Below are 19,443 nucleotides of genomic sequence, written 5' to 3'. Positions count from 1 at the left end.
CGGAGCCCGCGGGGGGCGGGGGAGCAGGCAGGAGAAATGGGGAACAAAGCGAGTGAGCAACTTCAGGAAGTCATTGTGAAAGACGGCACCCGGGACGAGCACCCGGGCGCAGGGAGCAGGGCAGTCTAACCAGTGCCCACGCTGCCCGCGCAGCCGGCTCGCCCGCGCCCTGGGGAGGCTCCGCGCGCTGGCGACGGCGGCGACCGCCCCTCGGTCCTTGCGGAGCGGACCCGCGCCCGGACGGGACGCTCGGCTGCGGCGCGGCGGGCGAGGGACCCCTGGCTCCAAAGTTGTTCTTCACACCCAAGGATCCATTGTGGCCCCCAAAGCCCGACGCAAAAATCCACGTGAGTTTTTCCTAATTGAATTTCCAAAGGAAAACTTGGGCAAGTGGATTTTTCCAAATAAATAAATAAATAAAGAGACAGGAGCAAAGAAAGACAGAGTAGCGGGTAGAATTTTTGACACGCTGGTTTCCCCAAGGTCCACTCTCACCTTCTGGAGGACAGTGAGAGCCCTCACTTGTCGGATCCCGCACTGCTTTTGGCTTTGACCTCAGGGCCCGGGCTGGCCATGGGAACACCTTTGAATAGACCTCGCGGTTACCTTGAAAAGGATGCCCGAATTCCATGTCCTATATAAATTTATATATACACACACACACACAGTGAGGACAGAGGAATCCGAACTTTTTCATATTTTTGAAGCGAGAACTTTTTGACTCAAGTAATTGGATTGGGTCCTGAGTCTTAACTGAAATTCTACGAGATGGGCATTTTCCAGAATTTGAAAAGTTGTCAAACTTTTGCAGACTGCAGGTTGGCTACAGGACCCAAGAGATCGCACACACACAAAACACCCAGTAATGAAGACTCCTCTCATTTGTGATTGTGTTTTTAAGTGCATTTAAAAAATGTGTCAAGCATCGCTGATGATTTCAGATGGGAGTGTTAGGTTTTGTTTCTCCTGTTTGAGCGAGCGAATGTTGCCCTAAGTTTGGCATGGCCCGGCTTTCGAATGCAGTTTCCATTCTTTTTGGGGAGCTGGAGCTTCCAGTAAGAGGCTCTTTCAAAGCACTGTGCTTTGCTTTACTGCAGTGTATTTCAGCTTTGGGTTACCTTTTCCTGGTAGAACCCGAGTTTTAAACTTTCAGCAACAAAATGGTGTTGAGGAAATAGTGTCTCCTTGGTAGGGAGTTGAAAATGTTTAATATGGATGATATTGTTAAAGGATTTGTTCACTTTGCTTATGAGTCTGAAGGAGAGGGAAACCTGCAGGAGAGGTCCCAGGCCTCCTGGGTTTCTTTCTTTGTTTAAAGGTGTTACTAATAATTGGTTGCCCATTTTTCCTTTGGGATTCAAAAGAATAACAAGTCCATTATGGAGTGGAATATTTGTATTAGCATGTATCAGATAGTTTCAGTAACAAATCATATGATTTGGGTATTTGATTTAAAATATGAATGTCACTGGCAAATATTTCCAGTGACTTTAAAATACTGCTCCTCGGTGGGCCCAGTGACAGCGATCCACCTGCTTATATCGGCATCATGTCAGATGTAGAACATAATGACCTGTACACAAAATATTACTGGGCACAAATAGCTTTTCAGATATAAATAATAATGGTATATTTTCATTTTATATGCAATTCTGGTTTGATATAACATCTCATTTCAAAATTTCAAGGGAACAAATGTGTGCATTCTTCTTCTCCGTAGAAGACAATGCACCTTCTGGCTTTTGCAGTCTATCAGAGCTGATGACCAAACATTGTATTGAGTTAAATGATCATATTTCCTTCCCCTTTATCTTCATGATGATGGTTGGAGGCTGGAGTTTTAGAGACCTCTTCGTGCCAGTTTAACACAGCAGGGTTTTAATGAAATTGTTGCTACCTTGAAAACCACCTCCTCAAAAATCTAGGAACACCTTGACAATAGCAGCTCACTGTCCTGGTATTACAGGATGAGACCACCAGGCCGGTTAATAAAAGTTTGGATGTGCTGTGCTTAACATTTGGGGGATGTTTATACCCAGTATCTTAGCAAGAAGGCAAACTTCAGTTATTCTTTCAGCATTTGACCTGTTAAAAATTCAGATTATACAAAACCCAGCAGTGTTGTCAGCTCCAACATCTTTCCTCCTTGACTAGTTACTTAGCATTTAAGATCAGAGATTTTTTTGTTTGGAAAAAAATATGTATATGTATATATATATATCTTGATTTGTGTGTTTCACTGTTACTTAGTGTGTAGTATATTATCAGTATAAATATCAAATATTTTGAAATTATATAAATATGGTTACCCAATACATGTCATGCTGTGAAACCTCCCCCCACATTATATTTCCTGTAATATCTATGAATATGCACCTAATATTGAAATATATGTTTACATGCATAATCTAGATTATATAATCTTTATAGGAATAAATGTATATTACAGGACTATGTGTATTAATAAATGAGTAAATTAATGAATAAATACGTGTATGTGCATATGAACACACAGAGTACACACACAAGCATGAATCAGAGTGCATAGGGCAGTGTGGAAAAGAATTTTAACATCAAATAGATCTCTGAATAAAAAAACCTTTAAAACAGGACGGATTTTTCTGTTTATGGTGGTGAATTTAGGCATAAACGATGGCATAATATTATATGTTCATGTAAGATAATTGAAGCTAATTAATAAATTATCAAGGATAGTGCCTTGTAGTAACTTTTCCCCCTCTCTGTGGTCTTGTACTTGTTAAATGAGTTTACTGTAAAATACGATCTAGTAATTGTTGCCTTGTTTTAGAAGAGAATCATATGAGTGAATCTAGCTCATAGAAAGCAAACCAAAACCTTCCTGGATTCTCTGCTAATTGGTGCTCGCCTCTATTTCTAAAACTGAGAAATATTTTTGGCCATTCTGTCTCCTGATCTTAGTGAACCAGGCACTGCACCTCCTGCCCTGACTGTTCATCATCCCTCCCTGCCTAGTGCCCATGTGTTCGCATTTGCAGACACCTCACAGATGGTTTTCTTCAGATGTGTACTGTATTAGCATTTTATTTCATGGGGAGAAGAAAAGCCAAGATAGAAAAGCAACAAGTGACCCATCCTCTGAGGCTTTCAGAAGGAGAGACATTGATTAAGTTCATATCTTGAAACAGCATTATTTTGCTCAAAAAGAGGGCACGTGTAACTCTTTGATCTAGGTTCTAGAAAAGCTGAGCTTCATAATAGCAGCTGTACATGTACACACACAACCTCCTTTATAATAATACCGATGAGCAGTAAGATTAGAACCAGTTTCCGGAAGGATTTAGGCCACCCCAAATCCATAGGACATCAACAGTAGCAATTGTTTTTATTGTGGTGTGGACCAAACACTGGTTTCTTCCTGGAGACACACAGCTTCATTGTGGGGATGTTCATTGCTTAGCTTTTTTGGTAGCTGTTGCTTTAATAACTTTTGACTAACTTTTCTATGTTTGATGATATTCTAAAAGAGTATCTTTAAGACGAGATGAAACATTACCATGCTGCTAATTACATGTGAAACACGATAATAAAAGAAAGGTTTGCAGAAAGTGTTTAATTGGAGAAACTGGTGCTGCTGTTTCAGACCGCCTCCTTGGTGGGTGCTCCAGAGAAGACCTGAAAGGAAAGGAACTGAGGTGTTTAATCTATAAGCAACTGCCACACTGCTTCAGTTGACTTTTTTTTCCCCCCTTCTCCTGCTGGACTGTGATAAATAGTGGATGCCTAAGGTGTCTTCACATGACCACCTGGCGATAAACTGTTAAATAATGGTAAAGAACCAAAGTCACAGGTGTGGGGTGGTGGCTTCTCTGTTGTTACAGGCCTGGTCTTATTTCCTTTCGCCCTGGCCATTTCTCACTTTGGGGAACTCACGATTCCTGTTGACTGAAAGAGCACACTCTCCTACCACAAGCCTGACAAATCAGACGTCCAAATAATTTCTGAACTCACATTGGTTAGGGCAGGAAGCACAGGCTTCTTTCCTGTCTCTATTTTCCTGCGAGAAAACTTATCTTCCCTCCTTTTTTGCATATTTGGCAAGTTGTTTGCTTGAACCTGGCCTACAGGCAGCAGTGGGACTTTGGGGAGGTGTGAGCAGGCAGCTCTGCAGCAAGGTTCCTTCCCAAATGGCCTGAGACCAAGGGGATTCCAAGGAGCGCTGGGTCCAGCAGCCCCAATCCTGAAAGTCTGGGTTTGAGCAGGAAACAAGTTGCAGTTCTCCTTCAGACTCAAGAGACACAAGGTCATTGGTAAGTGCCATGAAGTTCATTGGTGAGCTTGTGTGGATCCTAAGAGCCAGCGCTTGCTTCTCCTCTTTTCTTGGGGCTTTTCAGAGCTGCTCTGAGACCCTTGGGGCAGCCTCCCTAGCCAACCACGAGGGCCCAGGCAGGCTGTCTGGGGGTGATGGAGAGCATCATTAGGCTCCATTTTCACGCTCTGCTTTCTGGTTGTCCCTATGCCCCACCTCCTGATAGCTTGTGGTGCGGGGCCGTGGCTTAACGAATTGCTTAAAACGGGCCTCAATTAGTGGAAAAGGTCTGTCTTCATATTTTCTCACTCGAGTGTGCAGTGATTCATTTTTCTTTAGCAATCAGCTCACTGCTAAAGGAAAACCTGACTCGTCCCACCAACCCACCCCTCAAAGTTTACTCTAATGGATGTGCAATTGGTGCAGAGCTTCTGGCGAATAATGAATGGCAAAGCAGACGAAGGAGACCCTAACATTTTTGTCTGTTTTCTCCCTCTTTCATTTGTTCATTCAGTCTTTCTTGCATTCTTTCTGCTGTTTGGAGAGCATTTCCGAGTTGAATGAACCAACAAAGCTAAGAACTGTATAATGTGTTTTAAGATGACCTTATCTACAGGGGGGCTCCAAACAGTTGGTAAATAAATCCCATAATCTCCGCCCCCCCCCCCCCCCCCCCCCCCGCCATTGTCTTTAAATTACATTTTCCCCACACATTTTTGAAGTACCTTTGTATATATTAAAGTGGATTTTTTATGCTCCATTTAAAATATCACATATTAAAACATTTTCTGTTACCTTAGAACTCTTTAAAGTGAACAGTATGGGTTGACTCAGAGCCTATTCTAAAGCTAGAAGTGGAATTATGAATATTATTTACAGTTTCTGATAATTTTTTGTTCTTCAGTCAAGTCAGACAAATTTTGAATAAGCAAAATCTGACCATACCACATAAAATACTGTTCTAGACCTAATGGGGGTAATGTTTAATTTAGAATCTTGAAGAGTAATGAAATGAGGAATTGATCTTTTTATAAGCTTACATCTCAGGCACTCTAAAATTTCCTCCAGACTGCCTAATGGAAACTAGAGACAGTGACCCCATGGTGTGAGCCTCACTTTTAGTATGAAAAAAATGACCTTTTCTTCCTTTTTTGTCCTGAGTTTATATAGACCAGAAAATTTGGTGGAGTTGAAAGAGATTCAAGGTGTACGCATATTGATAAAATTGTGTATCCCTCGTCATTAAATCAAAATTACAGAGTTAATTATCTCAGGTTGTTAAAGATAAAACAGTGCATTTCCATTGAAACATTTTCATTTGGAAACTGCATGCATTTTTCTGTTTAGTATGTGACTGTATATGTTTATCTCAATTTACAGAATTTTCACTTCCAAAGCAGACACGCTAAAAAATACAATTTACTCTGAAGTATATATATATAACAAAATAAAATCTCAAAATTATCTAAGTACTCAGGATATTCTGATTATAGCATTTAAGATGAGTTTTCCTATATTTTGCTCTCTGAGAGGCATGAGCGTTTTCTGCCGGATTAATAAAGATTTACCAGATTTGGGCAGCCATAGAAATAGGGAAGTTCTGAGCTTCTATGAGGTCTACTCAGTTAAGCCCCCCCTTCCCCTGGGTTTACGTGAGGGTCACGTAGGCCGAAGGTTGAGAACTGCAGATGTTTTCCCAAATAATTCTGAAGACTCTGGTTGGGCCTGATACCCACATTGCACATAGATTTTGTTACACGTTTCATGGTGTTAAGTATGAACCCCTTAAGGATGCATCCACGTGTGGGTGTCAGGGCCCCTGGTGCTAAGCTGTGCATGTGTCACAGAGTACATAGAAATCTAGAACTTTTCTGATAATTGATCCAACTAAAAAGATAATTCAGAAATTAAGTGATAATCATTACAGTAATTATCTGGTTTATTGCCCTTACTAATCACAGTTGCCAAATAACTGACAATTATTCTTCCCTTTATCCTTCATAGACACTACTTAATTTGACTTCAGCTGATCCATTTGAATTTGGGGTGAACAAGGTGACATTCCAAAGTACTAAAACTATTAAGAGATGTAGCCACAATCAAAAGAACCTAACTTTTTAATCCACCTTCTATGCACTACAAACATGGTTTTCAACTATGAGCTGTATCAAAATTTTACTGTTTATAAAAAACAAATTTTAATTGATTATAGTTCATAAACCTTGAAGTGTTGTAAATAGAACTAAGTTCAGAAGTCAGATGCTTTAGGGAGAAATTCTGATTAGCTCAGAAAGCTTATGACTTCCCTTAACATGCAGTCTTCAACATGAGCTTAAATGAATACCCCTTATGAGTTTGGAAAAAAATCATATTTCAAATAGTAAAAGATAAATGTATAACTTCATTCAACTGATGAGAATACAATGTGGTAATCTGCTTCCATGAAGTTTACTGCCTTGAAAACCCTAAGGGACAGTTCTACTCTGTCCTGTATTAGTCTGAATCAACTCAAAGGCATCAGGTTTAGGCTTTTTGTTTTATGCAAAGGGCATTTCTTAAAGTGTTTTCTATGTATATTTATATATTTATATTTTTAACTCTAACATTTGTCATACCACCAACTAGGAAAAAGTTTAAAGTACTCAGAACAGTATTTTCAATGGGAAAAGCAAACTTAATTTTTTCAGTGAATTTTAATAAGTAGACACACATGGGTTTGTAAACAATGTAATATTCATATTAAGATTTGCATCATTTTAGTTACTTGGAAAATATACTCTTGCCAGAGAAAGCCACTCAAACCTTTCCTTTAACCTAAGTCAAATGACATTGGAGAAACATCAAGATGCCAGGTATACGTTTTAAAATCTTATGAAAAATATTTTAAGGTACAAAAGTGGATTTTTGTGCCTTTTATTATTTTAATTTTAAGCTATGGAATGTCCACCAGAAATTATATATTCGTACATTAAAATAATTTCATTGCTAAGAAGAAAAAAACGCTACATTATGTTATTTATGTATGATAGCATATTGACTTACTGAATAAAAAAGCCAGTGGTCTAACTTTGTATTATTTCTTATATGAATTAGGGGGAAAACTTTGAGAATATGAATATGAAGAATACAACAAATGTTTCTTAGGCCCCTTTCTTCTTTATAATAATAAGTTACAGAATATTAGCCCTTTTGATGACATCTTTCGGAAATCATGATTTGGGCACTCAGAAACCTCAAACTCACTGCCATCACGTCAATTCCCACTCACAGGGACCCTGTAGCACAGGGTAGAACTGCCCCAGTGGGTTTCCAGGACTACAACTGTTTACAGGAGTAGAAAGCCTCGTCTTTTCTCCAAGGTGTGGCTGGTGGATTCAAACTGCTGACCTTGTGGTTAGCCGCCCAACCGGAAGCCATATTTTGAAAACAGTGTCAGTGTATTTTTGTAGAGATACGGGTCTCATTTTGTTTGCATTATAGCTCCTAGCCATGTGTGAAAATCTTCTAAAATCATTATGAGGGCAGAAAAAGTGATTCTAAACTTAGATTTTCGTTCAAGTTATGAAATGTTAAAGGGCCATTTATATTTGAGGAAGTTACTTACCAAGTAACCTATGTTATAGTGAGAACAGGGAAAAGTCTAGCAAAAGTGTATGTAAATCATGCATATGATTCTTTCCCATGGGGATGCAATAAATGGTGACCAGTCTTACTGTTAATAGTTTGAATTCTGACAGTGTAGTAGTCGAAACAATCTTAACTAGGAACTCTTTCCTCCTATGTATATAATCACATAGAAGAGTGCCTATCCACATGATGATTTACTTATAAATTCAGGGTCTTCGCCGGCCACCAGAAACTCACCTTCTGGACCTGTTGCAGTAGTACATATGTGAACCCAGAGACGTGTCCATGACTCCATGTGCACTTTCTCGCATTTGTAAATCTATTGCCAGATTTAGTCTTTGTTTTTTTTTTAAATACATCACTTTGAGACTGATGGCTCTATAATGGTGTTGAAAAAAAATCCTTTGATCCGTTTCATTCTGTATTCATTATTTCTTTATTAAGAATGCTTTAAGATAACATGGTTTGTCGTTGTATTTTATAAGGCTTCCTCAGTTCCCTTTGACTCTTCCTCTTTTGCATATCAGTTCCTGTCCTTAGAAGAATTGCACATCTGAGCAAGGTTGCCCTCAAAAAGGTTCATAGTGGAACAAAGCAGCAGGGTTCTCTGGGGCTCACTTAAGTATGGAGAGGCAGGTATGGATATTAAATTGGATTCCTTGATTTCCTGTTTAAATCTTGTTTTCCATTGTTATTTGCACCAGCACTACTCTGTGGAATAATCTTGACAACGTGTAGAGTGGCAGCTAATTTTTGAAAAATGGAAAGAATCAGAACTGAAATGAGAGTTGCCTAAATTTTTATATTCTCTCCACCTGTTTTGTCACGTTGTTACGAAAACCCATAAGGTCCCTTTGGCTGGATACAAAGGCCTCGCATATTGCCTTCACTTTCTCTTTGAGCATTTCTTTTCTAAGATACCGTGTAGCTCACAGTGATAGGACCAACTTGCAAAAATAAAATTACCAATATTAGGATGAAAGAACTTGTCTCTCATCAAGCATAATGGGCTTTATTCAGGAAATCTGTGACCTAAAACATCTTAAATAGATTATAGGTTATTTCATGTCTGCCCCTCCCCCAGAGCTTCCACTCCCTTCCAAGCAAGCTTCATAGGGTACAGAGGAAAGAGCCTAAATGTAATTCCCATGCAACTTCACCTGCCAGAGAGCAGAAAAGATTAATGCTTCGAGTCTGACCAAATGGCCAGATTTACCTGTATCATACTGTAATTAAACGTGTCTTAATTGCAGGATAATACATAGGGCATGGTTAATTTCTGATTGTTATTGTTAGTTGTCATCGAGACAATAGATGATACCCATACTTTTGTTTGTCATCAACTTGGAATGAATGATCACTGTACTGGGACTGCGAAATTGCTGAAGGAGTGGCAAGAGAAAAAGGCATTGCCACAGGACGGATTGGCCCCTCACTTGGGTTCACATTGCAGCTCTGCTGTCTGATCTCTGCTTTATTAGATAGATAGCCGTGGGAAGATTTTTTTTTTTTGCACATATATAAACCTCAGTTTTTTATCTCTAAAATGGAAATATATGGTTTCTTCAATGTTGTTGTGAGGATTAAAGGCATACACTTAGTGAGTAGATCTTAAATGAAAACTCTGTCTATATTGGATACCATGCTAGAGACTGTAATAAAATCATGAGCAAAATAGATGAGGTTCATGGCCTCATGTGGTCTAGCAGTTTGCTTGTAATATATCAAACACAGAGTAGGTTGTTTAAATAATGCTCACTAGTACTGTTATGTTTTCCTTTACTGTCTTTTCCTAGCATACTTAAGGTACTCAAGAAGTGCTGGTGAACAGAAAAAATAAAGGCCATTGCAGAGAAAAATTAACTTCACAGTATCTGGAGGGGAAAGACATTTGTTGGAATTTCTTTTAATGCTTGTGTGAGAAAGTTGTTTATCAGAAAACTAACTTACTTTAAAGCTTATATGATTAAAAAAATAAAGCTTATATGAATAGAAGTACTGTCCCTAGAAAATATGGTAATTTAAGGTGGCCTTATTAGTGCATACAGGAGTGCTCCAGTATAGGTAAGGTTGGGTAAGGTTTTAATTACTAAGTGCAAGGTTGGCCGTTCAAACTCACAGAGGCCCTGTGGGAGAAAGACACAGCAATCTGCACTTTTTAGAAGTTTCAGCCTAAGAAATTCTATACAGGGCTGGAATCAATCTGGTCTGGTTTTTAGTGTAATGCATTAAGGAATTCTCATGGTGCAAGGGGTTGAACAGTGGGCTGCTAACTACAAGTCCAGCCTTTCAAACCCACTGACTGCCTTAATACTAACAAATTCTACAGAAGATGCTGTCTGTTCTCATAGACTCATGGACGTGGAACCCCAAAGAACAATTCTACTCTCTCTTACTGAGTCAATATAAGTCACCATGAACTTGTTGGTAGTGGCCATGCAGATGCTCTGTTGTAGGCTTGAAATGGAATACAGTTTTGATCCTCACCTTTAATTTTCACCTCATTAATCCCCTTATATTTTTGCAGAAAACGAATAAGAATTATTCAGAGAATAAGTACTATCAAGTGTGTTCATGGTGGAGGAGAAGAGTGAGGGGAGCTGAGGAAGCTAATGGAGCTTTGAGAGAGAGAGAGAGAGAAAGAGAGAGAGAGAGAGAGAGAGTGTGTGTGTGTGGTGTGTGTGTGTGTGTGTGTGTGTGTGTGTGTGTGTGTGTGTGCTTGGCCCTTGCTGGTGTTCCCCCTCAGCTGAGTGCTAACTCACAAGCTGGAACCAGACCTACACAGTGGCGGTGGGATAGGCTCCACACTTGGAAGAACAATTGCCTAGGGCTGTCGGGTGTTTCCCCCTCAGGAGAAAGCCAGCGTCTCATCTAAAAGTGTCAGGAGAAAATAAGGGTATTTTATATAGTCCTCAGTGTCCTCAAAGGGTCAACATTAAAAGTGAGAAAGCTGGCACAATAACTCCAGTTTTCCATACGATGGTCTTGTCAAACCATATATGCTGTACCTTATACTTCAAGCCCTGGTCTCTAAAGCGATAGGTAAACCTGGGGAGCTGTCTAGAGAACTAGAAGGCTGGAACCCTGAAACAAGGAAAGTCTCTGCTAACCCAGTCTGATCAGTAGAGGCGAGAGAGGTTACTTGATAGATTGAAGAGGAGGACATAAGAATACACCAGCTTTAGAACTTCCAAATCATTGATTAATCCTGAGTCAGACGAGGGCAAATGGTAGGTTGGGTCTGCAGGTTTACCGTCTCTCCTCTCTGTAGTAGACAGTCACTGACAGCCCCTGTCACCCTGTCCATCCCTTATCTTTGCATCTGTTTCCACTTGTACAAGATTCAGAACTGCTTGCTCCAGAGAAACCATAAAAACATGCATGTTTATAAGACTTACACAGATGAAGTACATTTACTGATACTGGAGTCCTGCAGTTGACACGTTTAGCTGTTGTCTGGAATTGGTTGGGTTGCCTGTGCAATGTTGAAAATAGTATGCTTCTGTGGTATTGCTCTTTCCTACGGCTTCTCCCTTCACAAGCCTGCCGACCTTGAGTTTTCTTCAGACAAGGCACTGTGGTGCTACAATGGTGAAAGGCTTGGCTGTTGACAAAGATTTAAACCCACCAGCAGCTCTACAAGAGAAAAATCCCGGTGATCTGCTCCTGTAAAGATTACAGCCTAGTGAACCCTATGGGCAGTTCTAGTCTTTTCTGTGGGGTTGTTCTAAGTAAAATGGACTCACTGGCATAGAGCAATGGAGGTTTACAAAAACATGTCTCTAATTAGCTATTGTGACCGGTTTCTCTTACCAGTGGTAAGCTCTTTATAACGGAGAGTATATCAAACATCACTCCATGGAGGACAAGAGGCCCAGTAGAGCCTGTACATACTAGGGAAAGAAGGAAGGGAGTGGGAGATTAGTTCATCGCCTTACACTGCTGCAGGACTGTCTTTTGTAGTTCCTGTCTTGGAAGAGGCTGAATGTCCTTCCTCTCAAGCACCATTTCCCATAATTGGATATGTCCTTTCACCTTTCCATAAAAGTAAAGCCATATTTACCCAGAGTCATTGCTTTTTCAACACAAGAGGTGCAAATTTGGAGCTTGGGAAAAACTGTAAGGAGCTAGTGGTATTACCCCCACGATAACAGATCTTACAGGTGTAGAATTCGCAGACTCCATGCAAAATGGCAAATTGCACGATGGCAATGGCAGAACCTTGGACCAAGAGAGGGACCAGCTAAAATGAAGGTCAGACTATAGCTGGTGAAGAATGTGTATGAAATTGTGAGTAAGGTCAATTATATAACAGTGCTCCTTGTAAGTGAGGGGGGAGGGAAGGAGGGCGCACTTGGGACAGGAAAAGAAGATGTAGTAAAAAAAAAAACCAAACAGGTACTTGTTTATACACATCTGACATGCCTGTAGTCTGGTGTGTTCAGCTCTGTAATACACTCTGCTGTCCTAAGTGTGCAGCCTCCTGCCGAGAAGAGAGTTGTTCTGGGAAGAGTAGCCTCCATGTACATTATCTGCCTTTCCCAGGTGTGTTACCAAGGGACCTTGGCATTAAACGTGCAAGGTGACTGCTCAGAGTAAGGGGGTTTCTACAGAGCATGGCCTAGTCTGGGACCAGGCTGGGCACGGAGCTCTCGTGTCCTCCCTTGTGATTGATGTATTCTCTCATAGTACCCCATGAAACACCTGTGTGTTAAGCGGAATTCAAATGTTTATTGATTCATCTCTTAACAGCAAATGTAAGGGTCACCCAGTATCACCCTTGGAAGGGGTTTTCTCCAGTTGGGCTTCAGTAGCTAAGCCATCAGTGAGTGGAAAGCTGGGCTTTGGGAATTTTTTCCTTTTTAAAATGGGATCACTTAAGTAGAGCCAGCAGGGCCCTGGTAGCATTGGACTACAAGCCAAAAGGTCAGCAGCTTCAGACTACCATCTGCTCCACAGGAGAAAAATGTGATTTTCTACTCTGGTCAAGATTTACCGTCTTATGTCCTGTAGGCCCACTGTGAGTCAGAATCGACTCCATGACAGTGAATTGGGTAGAGTGAGTGCAGAGCCGTTAAAATGGTGATATAGATGTTTATTTGTTAAATAAAATGACAGTTTTTATATGAAATAAAAATATTTTAAAAATACTATTGTCTAGTATAGTTAGTATCCTATTAGGAATTAAATGTGTAGCACATTCAATATGTATATACATACACAGTTTATATTATGAATATATGTATCAGAATACATGTGTGTATGAATGTATATGTATATATGTGTATGTATATGTACATATGCACACACGAGAGAGAGAGAGAGAGAGAGAGAGAAACCGTAATATTCCTAAGCTATGGAAAAGCAGCCCTGGTGGCGAAGTGGTTATGCATTGGGCTGCAATCATTAAGATCCGCAGTTCAAAACCTACCACAGCTCCTTGGAAGAAAGATGTGCATGCTTTCTACTCCCATAAGATTATACAGTCTAGGAAACTCACAGGGGCAGTTCCAACCTGTCCTATGGGGCAGCTATATGAGTCAGTATTGACTTGACAGCAGGGAGAAGTGATGGAAATTATAGACTGTTACATTAAAAAACAAGTTTAAAGATGTATTATTTTTGTAATAGAAACATTTAAAGTCAAATTTAAAAGTTTTGTGTTGGAATGGCCTAGGTGCACAACAGGATTTGAATTTTATTGTACACTTTATACAGCAATTCAAGGACATTTTTAAACTGGGTTCTATACCACAGTACAATATTATACTTACCATCCAAAATCCAAAACGTAGTTCTTAACTTTCATACTCAGGTTGCACATTGACTATGAACCAAGATTTTCCACATTTGAACGGACCTCTTTATAATTGTTTTGACCATTTCAGAGGAGTCGTCCCTCTTTTCTTTCTATTATTGTAAAAGTGTCTCAGACTTACGGCACACTGCTTTGAAAGTAAGATTTGCTTTCGCATGTTTGTGCCTGATTCTCAGCATAGTTAATCTGGCTGTAGAATGCTCATGGACCCTCGGTCGTGGAACTGAAACACGTGGGCCCTGGGACCTTTTCTGTACTGTGGTCACAGGCTAGCTCGTTCACTCACCACGGAGATTCGCGTTCAAAGTAGTTAACTGTCTCTCCCAAGTAGAGGAAAACCCTTCTTACTCAGTTTAAATGATTATCAATCATATCTTCTTTATAACTTATACTGATATTACTAAAAAGGAAAAATAAATATAAATATTTTCTTAAAAACCCCAAACAAACAAAAAAAACCAGCCTCCATCCCCACCTGGGCTGACTCTCCAGTCTACCTGGAGAATCAGCTCACCTGAAATCTCTGTCTCAGGTTTCTTCTGAAAAAGGCCTCACAACAAAAATGCACATATTGGAACCCAAGAGGCAGAGGCACCCATCTCCAGTAAAAAATGACCTAAAGTGACCTGGTTTAGGTTTAGGTAACTGCTAGTGGAGTTAGTACCTGTTCCAAAAGTTATCTACGGTAGGTTGTCTGCAGAGCATAATCCACGAGCAAGTTTTGCTGAGGTTACTGTTTGCTGGACACAGATTTTGCATGCTTGGTTGCCACTGACCATGGGAACTGCAGAGTGTTGAGTGGCAAGCCAGTACCCCAAGTGCACAACTCAAGAAAGCCCTTTATCCTCCACTAAAGCACAGGATTTCTCCCTCATGTTTGTGGGCGCCTAGAATGCAATCTATGGAGGCTGCACTGTTGCAACAGAAGAGCCTTATCTTCCCATTGTGCATTTGTTTTGTTTGCTTGTTTGTTAATCTGTGGAGCCAGCCATGTGTCAGCAGAACAGGAAGGTTTGGGCCCCTCTTCTCTCTTCAGCTTGTTTTGCTGTTGTTGTGAGCTTCACTTCTGCCTGGGCCCGAGTGCTGGTGAAGTGAGGCAAGGGCCTTGAAAGAGTGAGGGACAAAGACAGAAGCACCGGCATGGCCCATCTGCCAGGCTGGAGGTGTATTCATTATTGATGGAAGTAGTGCGGTTGCCGCTCAGCTATGCAGCCCTGCCTGGGTAAATGAGACATTCTTCAGCAAATTGCTTCGTTTTTTGATTGCTGATTGTACGCGTGTCACCAAGCTGACTCAAGGTTCATCGATGCATGCTCAGTAAATTAGAAAGAACATAACTATGGATCAGCCAAGAGAATGAATTCTGTGCCTACAATGACCCAGGGCCATTTAATTTTCTGCTTAATTTTGTTGCAGTCAGTTTGCATTTTGGGTTATTATGCAGTAGGAAATTAACAATAAATAACAAATTTGGTCCTCCTGTGCTTGTAATGGTATTTTTATAAATCTTTGTAATGCTGCTTTTAAAAGGATCGAGGTCGGTGCCAGTCCGATACTTCAGCAAGTATGTGAGGAGGAAAATGCATTATTCTTGTTAGATAACCTTGTTGTTCAATATCATATGGTTTCTTGATCTTTTTCTCTTTTCATATCTTATTAGTGTTTTGCTTTAAACTAAAATCCCTTCCTCTCTTTCTCAGATACCCTAAGGACAATGGAAGCAGATGATGGTCAAGACATGTCCCAAATTTCAGGTGAGACACTTGGGAGAGAACTGTAATGGGAAACCATGAGGACTGCCCCACAGGGCACCAGAGCTCCAAGTGCCGGTCGTGCTCCTGGAAGAGGAAGTGGGCTGCTCTTGTGCCTAAATAAAGACCCAGATGGGCTTTCTAGCCAAGTTTAACTGCAACTCTTAGCAATTGTCCCAATTTGAATACCTTAACAGAAAAACCTTCCAGGTTGTGATCAGTTCGGTTTAACCCGTAGCAACTTGGGAAGGATAAAAAATATGTCACTCAGGAAAACGGTTGATTATCCACCCTAGACCCCTGACGCATAGTTTGGTAGCATTTAAAAGAGAGACAAGAAGTCGTTTGAATAACATCGTGTTGGGGTGTCATTCAGAATTTTGTTGAGCATAGAAACACTTCTTCCCTTTGCGATCTATTTCTTCAAGCCGTTGTAGGTAGAGTTCTTCTCATCAATAGAGACCTAGAGCAGCAGTTCTCAACCTGTGGGTCGTGACCCCTTTGAGGGTCGAATGACCCTTTCACAGGGCTCACCTGATTCATAGAAGTAGCAAAATGACAGTTATGAAGTAGCAACAAAAATGATTTTATGGTTGGGGGGGGGGGCGGTTCACCACAACATGAGGAACTGTATTAAAGGATCGCGGCATTAGGAAGGTTGAGAACCACTGTGCCAGAGGTATGGCCAGCCTCAGTTTCAATGGGCTCTGAGGATTTCAAGATGTTCTATTTTAGAGTTTCACAGACTCCTAGTCAACTCCAGAAGGCTGGCCTCTATATAAGAATGACCTGCACATGTCATTGGTACCTTTGCCAGCCTGCTTCCAGTTATTTCAAAGAAAACACACCAGGCATGCCACATCCATGTGCCTTACCATAAAACTCTAAAAATGATGACAGTGAAAGTTTATTAGTATAGAAATATGCCCAAGATAATGTGTTAATGTAGAAAACCTCAGAAGGGCCTCCAAAGTATCATCAGTTATTTAAAAGGGGGGAAAAATGTGTATGTAGCTTTTTAGAGGCCCTGGTGCTTCTGAATCAACCTTTTGTGTGATGCATTTGAATCGAGTGAGACGGCTTGATCTAGATTCTATCCTACAATGAGAAGAGAATTCTTTAGCTTGGGTAGCATCTCTAGAATGTTCTGTCTCTGGAAAAGCTGACCAACTTTCTGATCTCATCTCCTAGTATCAAAAATACAAAAGCCACGTTTTTCTCTGATATTTTGCTTGCCCTAACTTTAACTATTAAATTAATCTGGGACTGTAACTGCTTAAAGTTGATGGTAACATGGGTGAGGAGAAGATTGAAGGAAGACCTTATTACACATAACTTCCTGAAAAAGAAATTTGTTTTTGTTGAAAAAAGAATTTTTAAGGTTTGGTCTGAAATTTAGTTTGTATATACTTAGCAAATGAGTTAATTTTTCTAAAACATCGAAAATATTTTGCTTTATGGCAAACTTTGGATATTCTAAACAGTACTTAGGATGTTTAAGGAGTTGTGTCATTTTAATAAAGGGAAGATTGGAAGCAAACTTTTTCTGCTTTTTAGAATGGGATTGCTTTTTCTCCAATTAAAACCAGTCATGTTTTGTTTTGTTTTTCCATTTCTAAAATTGGGGGAAGTGGGCAGTTAGTTTGGGAATAAGAATGATACATCCAGATATATAGTAGCTTGGTAGTAAATGGGGTGTAATGTTACTGAATCCGTTTTTCCCACGAATTACTCAGCGTTGTTATATTCTGTCCACAAGAAAGGAAAAAATGTATTTTTCTACGTTGAAGCACATGAAATTAGCATTTTCGTAAGTGACAAAATTTCCACATATCGACAGTTTCCCTACTTCCCTTCCTTTCTTCTTGTTACAATTTTTGGTTGTTTTAGCAGACTTTTAAAATATTTTTTAAACATGTGTATTATTTTTTTACTGTGGTTTCTATAGAAAGAGTTAACCTGTGGCAGTGGGAAATAGGGGCATCTGTACTAATATCCTCTCTCTCCTCCAATTGGGGGACATATGGCAGGGATCTCTACCTCGGGAACCTCTGTAGTTGTCCTTTGTTATGAATGACTTGAACCAGTTGACCCTAAATATATATTTGATGTTTTCTGAATTGTGTTTGTTGGAACCAGAAAATAAGACATATTCCTCTAGTTGAGACATACGTAACCTCAGTAAGAAAATAAGATTTACATAGGATCAATGGAACTATTGTATACAGTTAATCGTAGACTATAACATTGAATGCTTTATAGTTAACAGATATTAATGTAAAAATCTGTGTCATTATAGTCTTATGAAAATTACATGAAAAAGACACAGCTGTCTAGGGGAACACAGTATAGGGAACAAAGAGTCAGAAAATTTAAGTAACGTACCAGATATCCCAAAGGGAGATCAGGTGACTGGGGTGTGTGTGATACCTTAGTCTCTGGAGCGCAAACTTTTCCACTTTTCTGCAGAATTGAGATTCTGTATTCTGAATGTTTATTTACTACAAAAATTATGTTCAGGAGAGCAAATGCATGTTTAAAAAGCGTGCATGTCAGGGAAGTGTAATGCACTTGAAAAGCAATTTACTTGCAGTTGACAAACTGGTTATGTAATATCCTCATCTAATTAGCCCCCAAAAATCTCACAGGTAGAGTGTTATTTGAAATTTAACCAAAATTGGTCAATTGGCATCAAGTTGATTCTGATCCCATGTGTGCAGGGAAACTGTTTCATAGAGTTTCCAATGGATGGAATCTTTCAGATCTTTCAGGAGCAGATCAACAGACATTTCTCCGAAGATAGCTCTGGAAGGGTTCAAACTGCCAACCACTAAGTTACTAGTCAAGAGTTGTGTTAGTCCGGATTGATTAGAGAAACAAATCCAGAGACACTCATATGTGGGTCAGAGAGAACTTTATATCAAAGAGCAACTGTACATTAAGGACACATCCCAGCCCAGTCCAGATCAAGTCCATAAGTGTAAGATTACCTCATACGTCAATTCTAGTCCATAAATTCCTCATTAAACTCACACAGTCATTCAGTGATGCTGAATGCAGGAAGATCACAGACCAGTGGGTGGAAAGTCTTGTGGATCCAACAGTGGTGGAAGCATCTCAGTGCTGGCATCGGTCTCAATGTGGCTCCTCCAGCTCCAGGGCTCTGGCTGCATAAGTGTAGCTCCATGTGGCTTGTCAGCGGGAAGACAAAGCAGAGAGTAATTCCCATCTCTAGAGAGGAATACAGGAGTTCCCAGAATCAGGAAAAGGCCATGCCCACACAGAGGCATCATTGGCTATGGCCTGATTGACAGGTTAGACTCCACCCCTTTGCAAGATGACAGGAGATTATGTAACTGCCACAATTGCTTAACTGTTTGCATCACTGAATAACTACATTTGAAGTGTAGGCACTTGGAAATGAATTGGGTGTATTTATAACTTAGCTGGAAGTTTCTTTTATTTTTCTAATTATGTGAAATTTTATTGCATATTCCAAATTACTCCATTTAAATGAATGAGCTCTTACTCTCTTCAAGGTATAGTATTTATATACATTATTGTACATGCACTTTTAACTATACAACTTTTTAAATATGGGATCTTATAGTTTACAATGAATTGCCATACATTTATTTGATATATTCACATTCATACATATTCTTGTATTGTATTTGCATAACCACCGGTGATGCATGTTTTCTCACCTACATGAAGAAAGTAGTGGCACATCTCCTGTCCCTTACTGTCATTGACCAAGCCAGTAGTACATCAAAGATCAACTAACTCCTAGTTCCCTGTACAAATATTTGTGACATTTACTCAATTTCATAATTTTATCTCTTTTTCCCCTTATAAATCATTGATATTGTGTGTGTGTTTTAATGACCAAATGGCTGTTTTTAAGAATTTTGTGAGAATTCACATGTAAAAGTATTTCTGCCTACCTTGAACATTTT

General features: G+C 39.9%; 1 protein-coding gene and 1 pseudogene across 1 annotated transcript in view; both read left to right on the top strand.

Moving 5' to 3' along the window:
* The window catches only part of LOC101655676, a 14,770-nt pseudogene extending 14,358 nt beyond the window's left edge, over positions 1–412 (top strand).
* The window catches only part of IKZF1 (IKAROS family zinc finger 1), a 109,841-nt gene continuing 90,730 nt past the window's right edge, over positions 333–19,443 (top strand). Inside the window, exons 1-2 of the mRNA XM_045286406.1 lie at positions 333–347; positions 15,434–15,487. Coding sequence (XP_045142341.1) covers positions 15,448–15,487 — 40 coding nt within the window. The 5' untranslated portion in view covers positions 333–347; positions 15,434–15,447. The remainder of the gene's footprint in view (positions 348–15,433; positions 15,488–19,443) is intronic.

This window comes from Echinops telfairi, unplaced genomic scaffold (assembly GCF_000313985.2).
Source record: "Echinops telfairi isolate 266 unplaced genomic scaffold, ASM31398v2 ScPeMD7_7;HRSCAF=31, whole genome shotgun sequence".
Classification (NCBI taxonomy): Eukaryota; Metazoa; Chordata; class Mammalia; order Afrosoricida; family Tenrecidae; genus Echinops; species Echinops telfairi.
The sequence above is the reverse complement of the archived record's forward strand: the minus strand, read 5'-3'. Positions and strand labels throughout refer to the sequence as shown.